General features: G+C 42.0%; 1 protein-coding gene across 1 annotated transcript; it reads right to left on the bottom strand.

Annotated features, from left to right (window-relative positions):
- Positions 1–255: 255 nt before the first annotated feature.
- LOC8038413 lies at positions 256–19,204 on the bottom strand. The gene is made up of 6 exons (XM_029982138.4): positions 19,102–19,204; positions 18,342–18,505; positions 17,785–17,939; positions 5,827–5,897; positions 4,411–4,488; positions 256–390 (listed from the first exon to the last, which is right to left on the bottom strand). Exons 2-6 carry the CDS (start codon positions 18,474–18,476, stop codon positions 257–259), a joined length of 573 nt encoding a protein of 190 aa, XP_029837998.2. The 5' UTR covers positions 18,477–18,505; positions 19,102–19,204; the 3' UTR covers position 256.
- Between the last annotated feature and the right edge of the window lie 908 nt (positions 19,205–20,112).

Below are 20,112 nucleotides of genomic sequence, written 5' to 3'. Positions count from 1 at the left end.
GGATCCCTGAACCTTATATTCGACTAAGCTAAACATGAGCAAATATTCTCTAATGATATAATTCCTTAGACACCGCGCCGGTTTAAGGCTTTGTTTTTCAAGTAATATTGCATGTATCACCTCAGCTTACACGCATTGTAATAAAATGCTTTAAATATCGTTGCCACTACTTGACTAGGGTCATTGCCGTTGAAGTGGTAAGCGAGTCTTCACATCCTTTACACGTTCAATGCAACAAATGATGACACAGTTACGTTTAGCGTTTTTCTTTGCAGCCATCCTCGTAGACCTGATACTTGGCAGTGGCTCCACACAGCAAATCGAAGACAAAATCACAGAAGGTGGCCTTTCCCAGCTGACTTTCCGGAACCAAAACGCTGCAAGCGGAACCTGCAATAAAAGCAGATAAAGACAACAAGGAATGCAAACCATGTTGAATAAACCTGAGAATGGGGCATAAATGAACATATAAGTCGAAGGAACAAAAATGGACAGGACGACGTCTCAAACTCAGTTGAGTTTGAGATGTCGTCCTGTCCTTTTTTGTTCCTTTGACTTATATGTTCACTTCTGCCCCAGTCTCAGGTTTATTCAACATGGTTATCATTCACCAGCTCGCTCGCGCCGATACTATATTATCTCTGAACGATGCAACACAATTACGCTATTAGAATTTCGTGTTTGCACTGGTAAATAAAAAAAGTAAGTTGCGCTGGTCAATAATTGACAGTGGTCATATCTCCAGATATTAAACAAGAGTACAATGAAGAGCATACGCGCATAAAAACTAACAACATGCGACCCAAAAACATTCATAATTTTAGACTCAACTGACCTTTGTACAGCAATTATTGATCTTTCTTCAATAAATTTAGCTAATACTTGAACATTCCGATCGGGACCATCTGCCGACTGCTTTGTGATTTGAGGTGCAAAATGAGAGGACACCTTTCTGACACAGAATATGCATGTCCTTTGGGACACTATATCGCAAGAACATCTTACTGGTAAAAGGGTTAGAGCGCGACCGACCACTGATGCTTCCGTTGCAAAGCGCTGCAACGTGTACACAAGATCTCATAAAAGTGAACGGTGAAATTGTATCTCACTCCTACGATGACGTCCCATTCACGCTGATTCGCGGAGACGAAAACAACACCCACAGCTGATTACTGTGTAATATATTTCTGCAAAAATTTAAGCAAAACATGCAAGACAAATCTTAATATCAAAGCAAACTACGTTCATATTAAGATTTAAAAATTTCCCTGCTCTAGTTTGCAATGGGATCGTCACCATGACAAAATTGGCAAGAAATTGTTGAATTCATATTGTAGGAGAAGCGCTAAGTAGATTCACTCACCCTCAAACTCACACTCACACTCACACCAGAAAAACGGTCATTCACGTCGCGCTGACTTTCAACTCAAATTGTATTTTCGTCTTCTTTCGTTTTTCTTTTACCCGTATTAAAATTGTCATCTCACTTCGTTCTCTTCTGTACAAAACAATTAGCAATGTCTATCGCACATTACCTTCGAGAATCAAGATAAAACAATTCTTTTTCCGTTAGCGTTATGGATGGACTACTAACACATGTGTCACTTCGTTTTATGATGTGAGCTGCCTCTATTATCTCACGTGTTAACTGATGATGGTTCTTTCCGATTATGGTGCTATTTTTGAAGTCCGCGGCGCACCCACAGTCACGGCAGTGAATGCCCAAAAGTCCTGAGTTCGCTAATCGGGTGTTGTTGTTCTTAGCGCTTCCCCTACAATATGAATACCCAACTCGCCCAAGCATACATCCTAAGAAGCTTCATTTCTAGTCCTTCGGGCCCATTCGCAAGAACATCTTTGAGCCCGTCCTTCCTCACCACCATGATTGCCATCTCCACTTGTCAAGCGAGGACCTACGGGTACTGTCTCCGGGTGAAAATATTACCTCCCGAAGCTGTTTGGGGGCTTTACCCCCTCTGTAGGTCACGGGAGGAGAGTATGCAAGATCTTAGAATCCGAGTGGCATAGGCAAACAAGACATTACCGTGATTGCCTTCACTTTAAACTCTGTGACAATGCAAGTCCTTTGGCGGGAAAAAAGAGATGGCGAGAGATTTCTTACACTACTGAAAGAACGACGGAGTTTCTGTGGCGTCTCACCCTAAACCATCTTCGCGCGATCACACCAAAGAAAACCACGAGTCCCTGCAATCTTGTACACATCATCGGAGACGTACAGTTACCGCAACATGTGCAGCACGTTCTCAGTATGGGGCCCAAGTTCGCCGTAGAACCCAGAAAATCGGCACCTGAGCTACTGTCTCTAGTAAGGCAAGTGTCAAGAAGGGCTTCCTTATCTGAGTGCGATAGATGCACTTCAGAGGGCGTAGACATTTTATCACGATATAAACCTTCTGTAAGACATCTGCCAATCAAAAAGGTTGAAGATTACTTGAAGGAGAATTCCTTAACCTTAACACCAGCAGACAAAGAAGGCGGTTTTGTTGTCATGCCCAAAGAGGAGTTTGGGGTAAAAGCCCCTTTAGCAATCGAATCTGTGTTCCAACGTCACGACGGCATCTCATTAGCAAAAGTAAAATGTGAAGCTAAAAGGCTCCTTCAGGACCTAAATATAAAAGAGCCTTGCCCTTCTTTTGAAAAAAGCAAACACCTTAGCTTAGAAATATTTTTCAGCGCCAAGACGCACAAGGTTGAGTGTCCCTTGCGAGTTATTGTGTCAAAAAGAGACACCTGGCAAAAATCTTTGGCTATATTTTTACAAAAAAAGACTTAATTTATTAACAGTTGATGACCCCTTTCTGGTAAAAAAACTCATATGAGGTCATAAGCTTTTTACAAGAACACAGTGCCAACCAATACCAGGCCTTCTCAATTGATATCAAACTTATACTATGCTTTACTTCAAGTACGCCTTTTAGAGTGCATTGAAGACAGCATTGACTCGTATGGTGCCATAGCTTTCCAGAATACCTCAGTACTTTCCCAAAGCAACTTTCTTGATTTGCTCAGGTTTTACCTCAGGTCTACCTTCGTGTCTTGGAACGGTAACACATACCTTCAAAAAAAGGGAGTCTGCACCGGATCCTGCATAGCGCCAATTCTCAGTGATTTATTCCTAGCACACCACGACAGACTGCTTCAAAAGAGCTTAGATTCCTCGACTGCTGTGAAGGTGTTCCGCTACGTTGATGACTGTTTGATACTCGTGGACACCAACGAAAAAGACCTCCCGATTCATGTGCCCAATGTGCTCGTCAAGTTTAAAACATGCTTAAACCCTTTGGAGATTACGCACGAGCTTCCAGAGCTAGGATCCTTAAGATTTTTGGACCTAAGATTGTCTCTTCAGCCCCGTCATGTCTGTTGGTCGTATGAGCTAAGAGGGAAAAAAACACTCCTCAATTATAATTCGGCGCATTCCAAATTGGTAAAGAGAGGCATAGTTAATCAGTGCTTCAAAAACTCTATTTTCAAGTCCTGCCCGCATTCAAGCCTAACAAGCTTCACAGGACAAGTATCTAGGATAGTAAGTGCGGGATATCCTTCACATATATTAACTTCAGTCGCCGAAAGTCTCCTTAAACAGATTAAAAAAGGTCAAATCACATCCCGCAAGCCACGCGAAAGATTCAGTAACCAGAGACCGGTACTCATCCCCTACATTCATAACATTTCTCATAACCTGAAGAAGATTGGGAATCGCGCAAATATCGACGTAGTCTTTTCCGCCCCCATCAAACTATCAAACCTATGTAAAAAAGTTAACGCCACACCAAAAACTAATACCGTCTGCACTAAAAAACATAAAACACCATACATACCTTGCTCAGAAGGAGTGATTTATTCCTTTCCCCTATCATGCGGCAAACAGTACATAGGACAAACTGGAAGATGTATTAACGACAGATTAAGGGAACACAACAACAACACCCGATTAGCAAACTCAGGACTTTTGGGCATTCACTGCCGTGACTGTGGGTGCGCCGCGGACTTCAAAAATAGCACCATAATCGGAAAGAACCATCATCAGTTAACACGTGAGATAATAGAGGCAGCTCACATCATAAAAAGAAGTGACACGTGTGTTAGTTGTCCATCCATAACGCTAACGGAAAAAGAATTGTTTTATCTTGATTCTCGAAGGTAATGTGCGATAGACATTGCTAATTGTTTTGTACAGAAGGGAACGAAGTGAGATGACAATTTTAATACGGGTAAAAGAAAAACGAAAGAAGACGAAAATACAATTTGAGTTGAAAGTTGAATGACCGTTTTTCTGGTGTGAGTGTGAGTGTGAGTTTGAGGGTGAGTGAATCTACTTAGCGCTACTCCTACAATATGAATACCCAACTCGCCCAAGCATACATCCTAAGAAGTTGTTGAATTCACCTGATGTGATGTAGGGATGTCTGAACACCTTGCAAGTCGCGCAGTCCACATAAGGAATGAGCACATTCACTGATCCCTCTGTTAAACAATGAAAAAAAGACCACTTATAGTTGCAAATATTAATTTAAAAAAAAAAACTTCTTCGCAAAACTTAGTAGGCAACTTTAAAGGGCCCTTGAAAAAGAAAAAAACATTTTTTAGACAGTCTGGTTGGAACACGCGTGTCGAGAAATATATTTTACGCGAGAAAAAACATTTTTGAGAGCAATATTGGCGGCGCGAGACGCAATTTAGTCGGCAGTCCCCTCCTTTCCACTTGTTTTCTCTCTCGGCATTTTCAGCGCCTTCACGACCGAGATGGTGACTCCCGATAACCAGCGACTTCATGGACTTCGCGCGCAGAATTTCAATTTAAATTTTTTTCAGAATTTCACCTTTGCCCTCAATATTGCTCTAAAACCTTTCTTTCGGTTAAAATTTATTTTTTGACACGCGTGTCCCAATCAGACTGTTTAAAAAAATTTTTTTTCAAGGGCCCTTTAAGGCACAGTTTTTGCTGCTTTCAGCAAGCGAACTTTGTGTTACAGAAGTAACTTAACACTTTTGTTATGTATATTACACTGATGAATATGCAAGTCTTTTTGTTTTATATATTAAAGAATAATAACAGACACGAATTTTGCAATGTACAAAATACATAATAACGCTGGTGGACATGTCGTAAAAATGATCATATGCAAGTCATCGAGTGATTCTTATCCAAAGGAAGAAATAAGTTCATAAATAAGCTGTACCTTAATCTCCCGTTATTAGGAATTAAACCGATAATAATTAGAGTAGCATAGAAATCTGACCTAAGTTGCAATGCGTAAAACGGTTTGCAAATTTATTTGATGTGTCGTTTGGAATCCAGAACTCGTTTTCTGGAGCGTTTCAATCTTTTTAAGCACACGCACCCGCACATATACGCACATATAATAAAAAAAAAAAAAGAAAAATATCTTTTTGTAAAGGATGTTTCACCATGTAAACTATTTTGAGAAACAAATACGGAAATGACTACTAACAATATTAACAAAGAAAAGACTGGAAGGAGGTGCATAGTTTAAAAAAAAGTTATTCCTTGGTACGATTTCATGTAGAAACCCCTTTTTTAAAAAGCCGAAATGTGCAGTAAAAGATTATATGAAAATAATTCGTGTTTGTCTGTTTAGAAATAAGGAAATTCCAACAAAGGTAATTTTAAAACAAATTACCATTTTAACTAATGCACACAGAAAAAAGTTGAATGATTATTTTGAATAATAATTAATATACGAGGTATGTGTGAGGGCATGCACATGAACGTGGTGTATTTTAGATATACGAGCTTTTGGTGTGGCACATAAGTGTTCGAAATTATTGGCATACACTTACGAGACGTTTTGAACTCCCCAACGTTCTTGGCTTGATGACCGTCGGTGGACCTCAGGATATAAGTTGCATTTCTGGATAAAACACATACACCAACTCGTGCTTAAAAACGTATTTTAAGGGACTAGTAATTTGCACATTTCAGTCTTATTTCTTTATTGAAAATAAACAAAACAGCGCAAACATCATACCGGGAGGCTGTTTGTGTGTCTTCCACCATCCTTTTGTCCTTTTTGAGCTTTTTTTTCCTTTTTTTTTTTTCTTATCATGCACCGACCAGCCCTTGCCTACGTTGCGACCCGGGTTTGTCACTATAAAAAGGCATGCATCTGGAAGCACCTATTTAGACATTCTCGGCTCTGATGCCTTAATGTGAAACTAAACATGCCCTTGAATTCAAGCAAACAGTAAAAGCTGTAATGTAGACACCTTAAAAGTTATGTGTCTTAAGTTTTATTTGAATCTCATTTGTAAGTGCGTCGTAATAGCCAATTAAAGTTTCGACGCAGATCCGCCTGTTGCGGCGCGCCGACGGTAGGAAAGCGCGAGAGTGGAGAGAAAAGCTGGCAAAAGTGACGACATCAGCGGGTTGAGATGACACTTGTTCTCCACTAAACTGGCTCAGGGATGCCGTCAATGGCGTCACTTCTATCTGGACAGATAACGCGCGGCAGAGGGGATACCCGCAGGGGGCAAACGCTACAAGTATTTTTTTAAACAAATGTGGTTAACGTTTACCTTTGCCAAAAATAAGTACTATAACTAAATTTACAGGAAAAAAAAAAGCCCCAGAAGTTCGTTCTTAACTCAGATTAACTGAAAAGTGCTTCAGCTTTTCTTTAAGAAATGTTTTCTGCGGAAAATATGTATGCGGAGCTGAAGTTGGTATGGTTCTTGCACAGGGGTTGCGATGATGTCATAACGAAAAGCTGTTATTGGCTGATTGACAAGAAATAGTGGGTAGGCCTTAAGGCATCTAGCATTAAGGTCTACCTACTATCCTCGCAATCAAAGCCAATCAGAGCTCGACGCTGTTCTGACGTCATCGCAACGCTTGCACAAGAAGCAGACGGCTTGCTCCGCATAGAAATAGGCTGTAATAAAAAGAACCTGTAAATTGTAACGCAAGCGGTAAACGGAAACAAACGCAATAATGTAACGGAAAAGCGTAATATGTTAACTTTATTAACCATACGCCCGGAAGAAATTTAACTGCTAAATTTACCTAGCCGGAAAGCAGGATTTTCACGCGATATTTTTCCAAATTTAGCGAAGCGTCGTATTACTCTCGAGCCCCGAAAATTTCATAAATAAACTCCAAGCGCAGCTCAAAACGTTTTTGGCACATTTTGCGCCTTCTGAATTTATCAGTTTGACTAGGATATACGTTTTAATTCGTGGGGCCTTAGAGGGGATCGCAGAAACTATAATATATTAATAGTTTAATTTTGACTACCTCAAACCCGTAAATAACAAGATTTGCGAGGAATAAAGAAAAAAATAATAGAACCTCAGAACAACTCCGACGATTGTCAAAATCGCGACTTTCACATTATTTTGTCGACTGTTGTAGGCGTTACCCCCCAAAAAAATAACGAAATACTTTACTCGTTACTTGCAAATAAAAGGAACGTGTTACCGACCTACGTTACCTCAAAATAAAAGGAACGCGTTACCGACCTACGTTACCTCAAAGTAAAAGGAACGCGTTACCGTTACGGTTACTCATAAAAAGTAACGCACGTTATTTTGGGCTGCTTTTTTAAATTATAAATTAACATGCTTTACTGTTTTGACGGTACAGGTATGCATGAGCGCCATTTTTCAAGAAACAACATGTTCATGCAGAAACTGAACACAATCACTACATATTTTTAATTGTTTCACCTAAATAAAAAAAAAGACAAGGAAACTCGAGAAAAGAAAAACACTAAACAATTGACAGTTGTTTTGGTCACCCTCGGGTGCACCCTCGAGTGACCGAACAGCTGTTATTTTGGTGATGTTTGGGGACGTCTTCCTTTACACTTCTGGCTTCACCCCTGGTGGCGTCATGTCGCCGCCAGAAGCTTCCTGTGTCTCTGGCCTTACCCAACTGCAAACGTACCGACTGTTCTTCTCAGCCGTGCAACCTATAGTGGTTGACATCTCAAGAAACACGAACTATGGCGGGCCATTCAGATTGTGGTACGATCAGAGAAGAACAACAAGAAACTAATCCCAAAGCAAGAAACGTGAAAATGATAAGCCAAGCCCCGGATTTCTTGAAGGAACCTATCCCCAATGATGGCGCGGAAAACTAACTTGTACTGTCAAAATACGAGAGGTCTCAGAACCAAAAGTGAGGAATTTTTCGGTAATGCCCTTTCCTGTGACCATGACATCATTTGTCTGTCGGAAACGTGGCTAAATGAATCTTGCACTAGCAGCTCTTATTTTTCAAGTCAATTCTCAGTGTTTAGAACAGACAGAAACTACACTGAACTTGTTAAATACATTGGTGGTGTTGTAACAGCGTGCAAGTCTGATTTTTATCCGATTAGGCGTACAGACCTTGAGACGTATAGGAATGTGTCTGGGTGGAAGTATCGGCATCGGATGGCTTAAACTACCTCGTTCGCTCTTATTATTTTCCGCCGAATTACGAGGTTTGTGTTTTCGCAGACCATTTTGCAGACCTAGAGAACGGAATTGATTTTTCAAAGTGCAAAGTGCACGTTTACGGCGATTTTAACCTTCCAAAGGTCGACCTGTTAACCGGCTTTGCCCAGAGTGACTGCGCTGTAGTACGAGCTAAAGACAGTGTCTGACCAATTTTATCCATTTTACCGGGTTGCATCAGCACAATACGATAAGAAACTGTGCTGAAATTGTTTTAGATTTGATCATATCGAATGTACCTGTCTTCGACGTGAAAGAGACACGCGAGACGCTTGTCCCAGTCGATTATTTTCATCCTCCGTTTACACTATGTTTCTTTTTATCATTTCAAATACTACGTGAGCAATCACTACCCAAGTTTATCTATACTCGTGGCGATTATCTCGGCCTATACAATCGTCTTCGTGGCTATGATTGGTCTTGCCTCTTTCACCTTACGGACGCTAATTCCTGTGTCGAATTGGTAACATCAACTGTCCAGCGGGCTATACAAGAATTCATACCTAAACAGTGTCTAAGGAAATCAAAATTTCCTTAAGTGGCTTTTATCTCTCCTGAAATATTATATGTGGAAAAAGCAGAATTTTCACAAATTCTATAACAAGTCAAATTGTGAATATTGGTATCAGAGGTTTTCAGTCTGCAGAGCAATAGTTAAGAAGCTTTAGTCTCGAGATGAAGCTTGTTATCACAGCGGTTGGGAAAACAAATTTAAAAAATAACCAAGTTGCTTTTGGAATTATGCTCGAGCCCAACGTGCGGATAGTGTCAGCACTTCAGCGTTACAAATTGAGGATAAGATTTTATGCAAGCCACAAGAAGTGAGCCAAGCATTTTCTAATCACTTTAGTTCTTGCTTTTCGGAACGTGACAGTGTGCCTAATGGTTTTGAATTTGAGGGTTTTGCTGACTCCTTAGCATACCACAGTGTAACTGAGGATGGGGTGATGTGCTCGATACGGAAGCTCAAACCAAAACTTTAAACTGGCTGTGATGTCTTTCCTAATTTTATTATCAAAGGATGTGCTGAATTATTTATACCTATGCTGACACATATATTTAATCTGTCTTTACAGTATGGGGTTTATCCTTCTCGGTGGAAAGTTTCAGTCGTAATACCAGTCTTCAAGTCAGGAAATCCTTGTATTGTCAATAATTTCCGCCCTGTGTCTCTTCTTTGTGGCTTCTCAAGGGTTTTTTATATGGTGATGTATGAACGCTTGTACTTATATTTAAACAAAACATTTCACCTTTGCGGCACGGATTCCTCAGGGACAGGTCAGTGAAGACGAACTTAGCTACGTTCCTCTTGTCATAGCGGTCCTGCAGTATGCAACTGTGGTCAGGTAGACACAGTCTATTTTGACATGACCAAGGCCTTTGATAAGGTTGACCACCAGATACTCTTGTTGAAATTAAAAGAATACGGACTATGCACTTTGTATTGCGCATGGTTTGAAAGTTACCTTTCAAGTCGCCAAAATTACGTTAGATTTTTAAAGTGTGTGTCGGAGACATTTGCATCTTTGTCTGGCGTACCGCAAAGTTCTAACCTTGGACCACTCCTGTTTTTGATAATTATTAACGATCTACCATCTTCCAACAGAAACTCGAAAGTGCTAATGTTCGCCGATGACTTTAAACTTTTCAGTGTTGCTGACAATACAAATGACTGTATTTAGATGCAAAATGACATCCGTTCCGTTGAACATTGGTGCTTAAAAAATAGGCTTAAACTGAATCCAAAAAAGAGAGTAGTAATGTCCCTTACCAGGAAGAAGGGGAGCATAGTCTTCGGCTACACTATATTTGAAGAGCAAGTGCTGCGGGTTGTCTATGTACGGGATCTTGGTGTCTTTGTGGACTCGAGATAGGATTTTCGCCTCTACGTTTCTTGCATTGTTGGCCAAGGACTTCGCCAATTGGGTGTAACTTCGCAAATGACCAAAAAATTTCGTCGCTCTGAGTGTCTTTTATGTCTGTATTGTGCATTGCTTAGATCACGCCTCGACTTCGCGTCTGTGGTTTGGAACTCTGTAACGATGTTACCTAGTAATCTTATTGAAAACGTTCCGCGTAAGTTTATAAGAATCTTATACGACCGATGTATCGGCAGCCGCCGTTTCTACAATTACCATTCCCTGCTCAGTGACCTCGGTCTAGTGCTTCTGCACGATTGACGAATTGCAAGAGACATGCATTTCCTGCGTCAAATTGTGCATGGTTCTCTTGATTGTGCCCAGCTGCTGATGTCGCTGAGGTTCCGGGTACCGTCAGGGAGGACGTCAAAATGCAGAGACACGTTTTATCCTGATGTGCGGGCCACTTGCCCAATGACTCATCTGCAACAGACTCACGATGCCTTTTTTGATGAAACAGACCTTTTCGCCTGATTGTGTTTTTATCTCATACTTTTATGTATCTGTGTACAGGACAGTGCACTGCTGCTGAGGCCACTTGGCTGTTTGCAGGCACGCCAATAAACCCCATCTATCTATCTATTCATCTATCTATATTCTAAGCAACTCTCTTCAGTCCGAAGATCAGCCAAAAATGTCCAATTAGTTTCAGAGCTTTCTGCTTGGTACCACCAGTGTTGACATTGTTGTGCAAATTAAAAAAAAAAGGTTTAAGAGACATTTAGCGAACAGTGGGCGCGGCGAAAGCCACGCGATCATGTCGTCTAAAATGCTGCCGATTCTTATCGTTCAGGTGCTGCTCGGCGGAATCTTCGCTGTGTCCAGCGACAACATAATCTGCGACGGGACGGTCCCAGCGGAGATGACAAGTTTACCGATGGTTCCAATCAACGCATCAACAACGTCATTCCCTGCGCGCATGCGCGATGGCGACTCGGAAACACTGTTCAAGCGCACTCTGGCAGGGGATCTACGAATGAGGCCTCCAGCGACGGACATAAGAACAGCTACTGCAACTGCAAGCTTCAGTGGGCGCGGCGAAAGCCACGCGATCATGTCGTCTAAAATGCTGCCGATTCTTATCGTTCAGGTGCTGCTCGGCGGAATCTTCGCTGTGTCCAGCGACAACATAATCTGCGACGGGACGGTCCCAGCGGAGATGACAAGTTTACCGATGGTTCCAATCAACGCATCAACAACGTCATTCCCTGCGCGCATGCGCGATGGCGACTCGGAAACACTGTTCAAGCGCACTCTGGCAGGGGATCTACGAATGAGGCCTCCAGCGACGGACATAAGAACAGCTACTGCAACTGCAAGCTTCAGTGGGCGCGGCGAAATCCACGCGATCATGTCGTCTAAAATGCTGCCGATTCTTATCGTTCAGGTTGGTGACAGAAAATCTTGTTACTGTTCTGATGAACTCGGTCTTGTTGTTCTGCCGTGCCCACATACGGTATTTCAATGTGCCTGCGACTGTGTTTCTGTTATCAAACTACTGCTGTGCCTTTCGGGAGATGTCGAGGAGAACCCTGGACCAACTACTGAGGAAATGTTCAGCGAAATGAAAAAAATGATAGAGTCCCAGAAAGAGATTCTTAACAAGGTGGTCGACAGGCAGCAGGACATCCTTAAAACAGTAACAGAAGTCAGAGAAAAGCAGAACTCTGCTGACGCGTCGTTCAAGCAGCTCGAAACCAGACTCAGCACTATTGAAGGCAAGCTCTCTGATATAGGTGAAACACGTAAAACGGTCCAAGCGTTGGAAAATGAAGTCTGCAATCTTCACTCACAAATGAAGTCCCTTACGATAAAATTTGATAACCTAGAAAATCGCTCTCGGAAAAATAACCTTACAGTTAGAGGCATAAAAGAGGCGGAGCACGAAACAGAACATACTTTGCTAAACAATGTTAATGAAAACATCTTTCAGGGTATTCTGGGTGCTAAGGCAGAGACTATTGAAAGAATGCACAGGTTGGGTATGAAGCAGTCTAATAGGGATCGTCCGGTCATAATAACTTTCAAAGACCACAGAGAAAAGGCCGCAATAATGAAAAACTGTCACAAGTTGAAAGGCAGTAAGATAAGTGTATCTGATGACTACTCAAAAAGACTTCTTGAGATTCGTAAGAATCTTTGGGACAGTGCGGCAGAGGAAAAGAAGCAAGGAGCCAAAGTAAAGTTGCTCTATGATAAACTTAAGGTGAACAACACCACCTATAGCTGGGACGAAAATACCCAGAGCAGATACAAGTGCCATGCGTCACTGTCCCTACCTATCAATGACGCTGAGGGCAATGCGTGACAAAGAGCGTTACCAGAAAAAAAGCCGGGTTCGGAGGTAGCTGACTGTAACCGTGAATTCATTTTATTAAACATTAATGCACGAAGTGTGGTAAACAAGGTTGTTGACCTCGAGAGCCTCATTTTGGCTTACTCGCCTCATGTTATTGTTGTCACGGAGACCTGGCTGAATAATGACATTGCAGACCACGAAATAGTTCCACCGGGATACCGGATGCTTCGAAAAGACCGTGATAGACGAGGGGGAGGTGTGGCAGTGATCCTTAGGGACGAACTTCTCGTAACCAGACTAGCTGACATTCCCGATCTGGAATGCCTATGGGTTAAGACAGCTCTGGGAGAAGTAACTATAGTAATAGGAGCATGCTATCGCCCCCCTAACTCTGATTCTTCATTCTTTATCAAGTTAAACGAGTACGTTACAAACAATAATTTAGGGGAGCGGAACCTAATCCTTGCAGGGGACTTCAACACGCCTGAAATTGATTGGTCGTCAACCTACCCAGTTCCGCTTTCGTCACAGGCTGAACCTTTGGTTGACATGGCTTTTTTTCACAACCTGACCCAGCTAGTGAAGTGTGAAACTCGCGTGTGTGGTTCCGCCAGGTCTACGTTAGACTTAGTATTCGTCAGCAACACTCTAGCACAGAAAGACCCTGTCATTTCCGCTCTGGACGCGATTTCTGACCACAAAACAGTTCACCTGTCCCTTTCCATCGCTGCGGAACCTGAGAAACAGAGCAAAACAGTGTATGTCTCTGATTTTGCACAGGCGAATGATGTTTGTATTCTCGACGAAATGGAGGAGGCTTTCTGTGAGTTTTCAGCCATTAGCGACTCTCCTCAATGCAATGTGGATGAGCTCTGGCTTTTTTTAAATCATTGGTACTACGGTGCATCAAAGATTATGTGCCTAAAATTAAGAAAACTACGCACAGAAAGAATCCCTGGATGACTCGCGACATTATCCACTTGGTACGTAAAATTAACAGAGTAAAGAAAAGTTGTAAGAGACACCCTAACAACGGCAGGAGCCGTAATCTGGACGACCTCAGACAGCAGTTGAAGGAAAGCATTGAAGCGGCTAAACAGAAATACCATTCTCAAACACTGCCAAATTTTATGCTGACATCACCAGATAAATTTTGGAGGTATCTCTCGCCTCGTAAACTGACGATCAGTAGTCTTAAAGTGGCCGGGGAGCATGTGAGTGACAAAGCAAAACTGGCAAACTGTTTCAATCTCTTTTTTAAATCTACCTTCACAATAGATGATAACACGCACCCCACTTTTGAGGCGCCGACGAATATCCCTCCGTTGAACGACTTAACAATCTGTGAAGTTGGAATCTTTTCTTTGTTGCTCGATCTCGACGTTAAAAAATCTACCGGAATAGACAACGTTCCGAACGCTTTTCTACGTCGTTATGCCGAATGGTGTGCAAAATACCTTACAGTTATTTTTCGGAGGTCTCTAGAAAGCGGCAGGGTACCCACAGAGTGGAAGTACGCAAAAGTTATCCCTGTTTTTAAGGCCGAAGATCGTGAGCTTGTGACAAATTACCGACCAATTTCACTGTTGTGTACTGCGGGGAAAGTATTGGAACATATATTATTTACGCATATCTGTCATTTTTTAGAATCAAGTAACTTACTGCATCCTCGGCAACACGGTTTCCGCAAAGCTTTGTCTACTTCCACTCAGTTGGTTGAAACCACGCATTATTTTTCTGAAGTCTTAAACCGTCGTGGCCAGGTGGACGTGGTCTTCTTGGACTTCTCAAAAGCTTTCGATCAAGTATCCCACCCGAAGTTATTAATAAAACTGAAAGCAATCTTAAGGAACGACATGATTACAAATTGGACTAGTGACTACTTAACACTTCGTCGACAGGGGGTTGTCATAGATGGATCGATTTCCGAACCTGTTTTCGTTGACTCTGGGGTGCCTCAGGGATCCGTTCTTGGACCGTTACTTTTTTTGATATTCATTAATGACATATTAGATGATATACCAGTCCAGATTAACCTTTTCGCCGACGACTGTGTTCTTTAAACTGAAATTTCTAGCCCTGAAGACCACCTTCTCATCGATGCCTCCCTGGCAAAAATTAACTTATGGTGCGCGAAGTGGCAAATGACTCTAAACGCGAAAAAAACAGTATTTATGAACATCACACGAAAAAAAAACCATTTCACATTTTTCTTACTCAATAGGCGGCGTACCTCTGCAAAAAGTTGAATCATTTAAGTACCTAGGGGTGATCATTACATCGGATCTACGATGGAACGATCACATTGACTACATCTCAAGACGTGCTTTCCAAAAGCTAGGGTACCTGAGACGATCCCTGGGGCGCTCCAGTGTTTTAGCGAAGCTGACTGCATTCCAGACCTACGTGCGACCTATTCTGGAATATGCCGGAGTGGTCTGGGATCCGCACACCGAAGTAAACAAAAATAAACTGGAAAAAATACAAAGGAGGGCGGTAAGGTTTATCTACAACTCCTATAGCTGGTCTGTGTCTCCCAGCCAGCTCCTGCAAAATGCCAACCTCGAGAGTCTTGAAAACAGACGACGCAGAGATCGATTAAAATTCTTCTATCTAATCATTAATGACCAGCTAAAGATTAACAAAAACAAGTATATCTCATTTTTTCAGCCACGATTAACAAGACGATCCCATCAACTGTCAATGAGGGAATTTTCTGCTAAAAACAATGTATTTTATTATTCATTTTTTCCACGCACTGTTAGAGAATGGAATTCCCTGCCAGCTGACGTTGTGAATAGTTCAACCTTGTCTTCATTCCTCTCCCAAATCGGTTAGAAAAGTAAATAGTTGTTGTACGTGTGAGTTGCATCTTGATTGTATATTACGCATTCTATATTCGCGAGTGTTTTCCGATGGGATTGGATGAGCGAGTCACTTTGATTGTCTGTGTCGCGTTGCAGCAAGGCGCTGCCGAGATTTTGAACTGTGTATAACGGCACTTTTTTTTTTTTTTTTTTTTCAAATATGTACAGTTTTACTCCTGCTATCGCCTCCACGAGGTGAGCAGTATTAATAAATAAATAAATAAATAAAATAAATAAATTTTTCATGGAATACAGAAATTGAAATCATCATATCTAAACTATCAAAAAAAGAAAAAAAAAAAAAAAAAAAAAAAAAACGAACAGGGGTGGTAAACGGGTGGCGCTTTGAGCTACCTAAATGAATTAAGGTACTTTTATATACCTCTTCATTTTTATCTTTTATAAATGACTGCCACTGCTCCGGGGAACCACTACTATCACGGCATAACTACACTACATGTACTTCCGAAAAAGGCTATCAGTAGAATTGGAAACTGTTCCCCGAGACGGTCATACTAAACCCCTCTTTCATTACGGGAAAGTTCTTTCGGCTCCTCATTTATATATGATCACTTTTAGCACTACAATATCTAACTGTAAATAAACTTTACATGCCTCAACTAGCTTGATTACACTTCTTGTTTGACTGCAAATACTAACGAAGCTTGAGGCATGACTTTCCAAGTACTGTTACTCAAAGTTGAAGAAACTATGGCCGTCACTACTTCAAAACTGCATGGAAAAACATGGCTCTCAAATCAAGAAGGAATGTTTTTAAAGCATTGTAATAATAACAAAAATGATTCTTCTGGGTTTATTTTTTCGTTTATTTTTTTTTATCTGTTTCAGACACATGTCATAGAGACGTGTCCTCGACTCTTCATTTTTCTTCTACTTTGAAACTTTCCTCTTTTCCTGCCTCAGTCTCGGGCTAAGAACAAAATTGGTTAACATGCCATTTATCGTTTCGCTGTTGTTTTACTGTAGCTCGTTCTGCTAAAATAACGGGAAAGCAGACCCTGTCAAGCAAATTACTGTTCGTCTCGGCGCGTGTGCGCACAAGCCTCACTTCACGCGAATCGGGTTTCTTCGTAAGCGCACTGCACAGACCCGTGTGGGTAGCTAAAGTTGTTTGTAAACACTGTGCCGGTTTATGCGGAGCGCAGGCTCGTCTGGTTCCTTTGCAGGGGTTGTTGTGACATCAAAACGCTGAGTTTTGATTGGCTCTGATTGAAGGATAGTAGGTCGACCTCAAAGCAAGCTGCCTTGAGATCAACCCACTATCCTTCAATCAGAGTCAATCAAAGCTCGGGCGTTTTGACGGCACCACAACCCCTGCCAAAGAAGCAGACGAACTGCCGTTCCGCATAGACTTCTGTCGTCTTTACTCGATTATTAATTTTGTTTTCATCCGCGGACGTCAGACGGCGTACTTAGTGACTAAGCTTTCATCAGGATTTTTAGACACACCTCCGGACTTGTAGTTCGCAACTGATGATAAGTGTAGCCAGGATTACAACCCGTGACATCGCGGCGAGGCAAATCCACGGACGGAAGCCATAAGAGGGCGCCAATATAACATTAGGGCACTAATAGCCCTGCAGCGGGCTTGGTCAACAGAAACTCTTGCAGCCACGAGTTGTGACGCCGCGACGACAGCGACGACCTTGCCCATCAGTCGTTGCAGGCGTTGCTGCTTCCTCTATAGTCCCTGATGAGAGCTCGAGAAGCGCCGGGCGTGGTTTACTGGGGAGTTTTAGTAGATCGTTCTGATACGTCCGGCAATGGTGCTCGATATGACACGACACCTCTGCTCGTGCATCGTATAGTAATCGGGTATCGTTTTTAGAGTTATCGGAATGATCTACTAAAGATCGCCATTATGTGCACCTTTCTTGCTTTGTGATTCGTTCTTCGGTGCACTTATCGGCTGAGGCAGCAATCTCATTGGCCGAAAAACGATGACACGATGCATGGAGGTTGTTACGCCTCACGCATCTGGAGCTGTCGGTGCGTATACCAACCACCAACATCGTGGTCAACCTTTACAAGGCGGCTCCTGTAGTACGTGTTGCTGCCGCTATTTTAGAAACACTGCGATGACGCTAATACTCCCAGACGGCAACTCGCCCGCCCAGAGCACCGTAGTTTAGAAGACATGTTTCTATACAATTCCAGTTGCATAAAATAGGTGATCGTCATTTTCGCCTCTTACATGTTCGTTCCTCCGATGTGAAGGAGCATCGGAGCCGTTCCGGCCACCATTGGACCGGTTTGAGAACCCTTCACGCACTTCGCTTTTCCTCCAAAGCCCGGATCGATCTCGTGGCTTCGGTACGTTACGTACCAAGTCTCTTTCAGGGGAAAACACTGCGGAAGAAAGGTAAAAATTTAGAATACATCGAAGTTGTTTCTTTTCATGTGTAACCCTGGCAAGGCGGGAACACCAAACAGGGAATAGAGTGGTATCGCTGATTATGGTGTCGCTTATCAGGGAAGAGGATAGTATCTCTAACCAAACGCACTGTACAGAAGCACGTCTTCTGTCACGCAGACTCCTTTTTTAGGAAATGCTGCACATACTTGTCCCCGAGTTTCTTTTTTCTCTTTCAGGATCTTGTTACGTAGGTGGAATTACGCTGTCAATTGTATGATGGTTTAATTTATTAAAATGTTAAGCGATTATGAACAATAAACAATATTAAGCGAAAAACAACAACAACAAAAACACGAAGCTATGAGATCTAAACTTGTCAGTATAGGAAGGCTTACCTTCGAATCGTCTTGATATTTCCCGAGTTCTGGCCTGAGCTCCGGGTAATTTGCGGCCGTATTTTGTGCGTGAGCAGCATGAATGACTCCGCCAAGTGTAAGTAAGACCGCGAAGGTAACCAGCAGGAGTGACATCGCCGTCAGCTTGAAGTATTTGCAGTGTGCTGTAAAAGGTATAAAGTAGCAAAAACAGAAGTTATTGAGACAGAAAGAGGTACTTAGCAAGAACAATGATCTTTACCCGTGTCAACTTCTATACGAACTTTTCGTAGATCGCGTGTAAGAGCTTTGCGTTACTAGCGGGAGCTTGAGCCGTCACTTTGAGCAGGAACCCGACGTGCTCCCACAGTGGCCAGTATTCGCAGCGCACGATCTATGAAAAGCTCATATTGATACATCCAGAGCTCAACGTTTGTCACGTGACCTTGTTGTTGGGCGGCGGGACGCGCGCAGTGTGATGTCCCGGGGCAACTGAATGAACGAGATGGCTTCTAGCTTTCGTTGTGGTTCATCGTAATATGAGGCGGAGTTATAGTAACATACGCAGGGGGAAATTAAAAAGTACCTACTTGATTCATGAGACCGACCATTTTTTCTCCCTAATTTTAGTCCATGAGTATAGTGACGTGGCTCGAATGAAGTGAATTAACATTTACCCTACGAATATAGTATTCATTATTTAGGGGCACTAGCAAGTTGTATTACTGCTCGTGAACAAAAACAAATATACAACCGCAAGACAAATATTTAATTTACCAACCTTTGGAATTTGAGTGGTGATTGCAGATGAACGGCAGAGACTGTAAAAAGTGGCGAAGCTGAAATATTCCGTGCCTCTCGATGACCTGCTACAGAAATCAGTTGGAGACGTGCATTTGGTTGCGCGGATATTTATAGCGCGCAAGAGAAAGCGGCTTTCCTTATATGGTGAAACTACTTGAATAAACGATAGCCCCGTAATCACATGGGACATGTGCCAACTATCGACTGCGCAACTTGATGGGAGCTTCTTGTTATTTCCCGACGCTTGCCGTGTGCAGATTTGCTGGCTAAACGCGCTGTAGTGTCGGATGCTCGAGTAAGAAGAGTAGAAATGCCGCGAACCTCCCAAAGTTGAAGTTTCGAAACTTTCGAACCGTGTTAAAGTCGAAATTCAAAAGTTCAAAAATTTTGAATCCACGAAGGTTTGAATTCGATAACAAAAATCTAAAATGTCAAGATTCTTGAAAGTTTGAGGTCGAAGGGTTCAATTTTATCGACAAATCAAGTTCGAAAATTCAAAGTTATTGTGTTTGTTCGTATTTCAAAAATTTAGATGATTTCGAATTTATTTTATTTACGTTTTTGAAAAGTGTGAAAGCTGTAAATTTAAGTTCAACATATGAGAATTTTATGGATGGAGATCAATCTCCGCGGTTACGAATGAAGTTGTTACGAATTAATGTAAAAGAAATCAAGAAATGTGCTACAAAACTTCACTGAAAACTTGCAAATTTGTTTTTATGTCTCAAGCACTACTACTGTCTTGGTATTGAGGTACTGCCGGTACCATTTATACTCATCGTTATTTATCGTTACTCATAAAACAAGCGTTGAACTTATTCAGCGAGTTTCCTTCGAAAGCCCGGAAACTTTCCGGTTAATGTACTGCTTATCTCTTTGCAAATTCGTAGCAATCTGATCAAACATGGCATGAATGCGATGCTGGCATGAGACAACTGAGTATACAGGACAAGATATCCACATATGCATCCACCCAGGCTTCTCCGAA

The sequence above is a fragment of the Ixodes scapularis genome, unplaced genomic scaffold (assembly GCF_016920785.2).
Source record: "Ixodes scapularis isolate PalLabHiFi unplaced genomic scaffold, ASM1692078v2 PGA_scaffold2__306_contigs__length_199485367, whole genome shotgun sequence".
Classification (NCBI taxonomy): domain Eukaryota; kingdom Metazoa; phylum Arthropoda; class Arachnida; order Ixodida; family Ixodidae; genus Ixodes; species Ixodes scapularis.
This window is presented reverse-complemented; position numbering and strand designations above follow the sequence as displayed.

Excerpts from the sequence above, each read along its gene's own strand:
- LOC8038413 (XM_029982138.4), bottom strand. The coding sequence starts at position 18,476 with ATGTCACTCCTGCTGGTTACCTTCGCGGTCTTACTTACACTTGGCGGA. Across the intron at positions 17,940-18,341 it reads AATATCAAGACGATTCGAAG|TGTTTTCCCCTGAAAGAGAC; the intron begins GTAAGCCTTCCT and ends TTTCTTCCGCAG. Across the intron at positions 4,489-5,826 it reads TGGGGAGTTCAAAACGTCTC|AGGGATCAGTGAATGTGCTC; the intron begins GTAAGTGTATGC and ends ATTGTTTAACAG.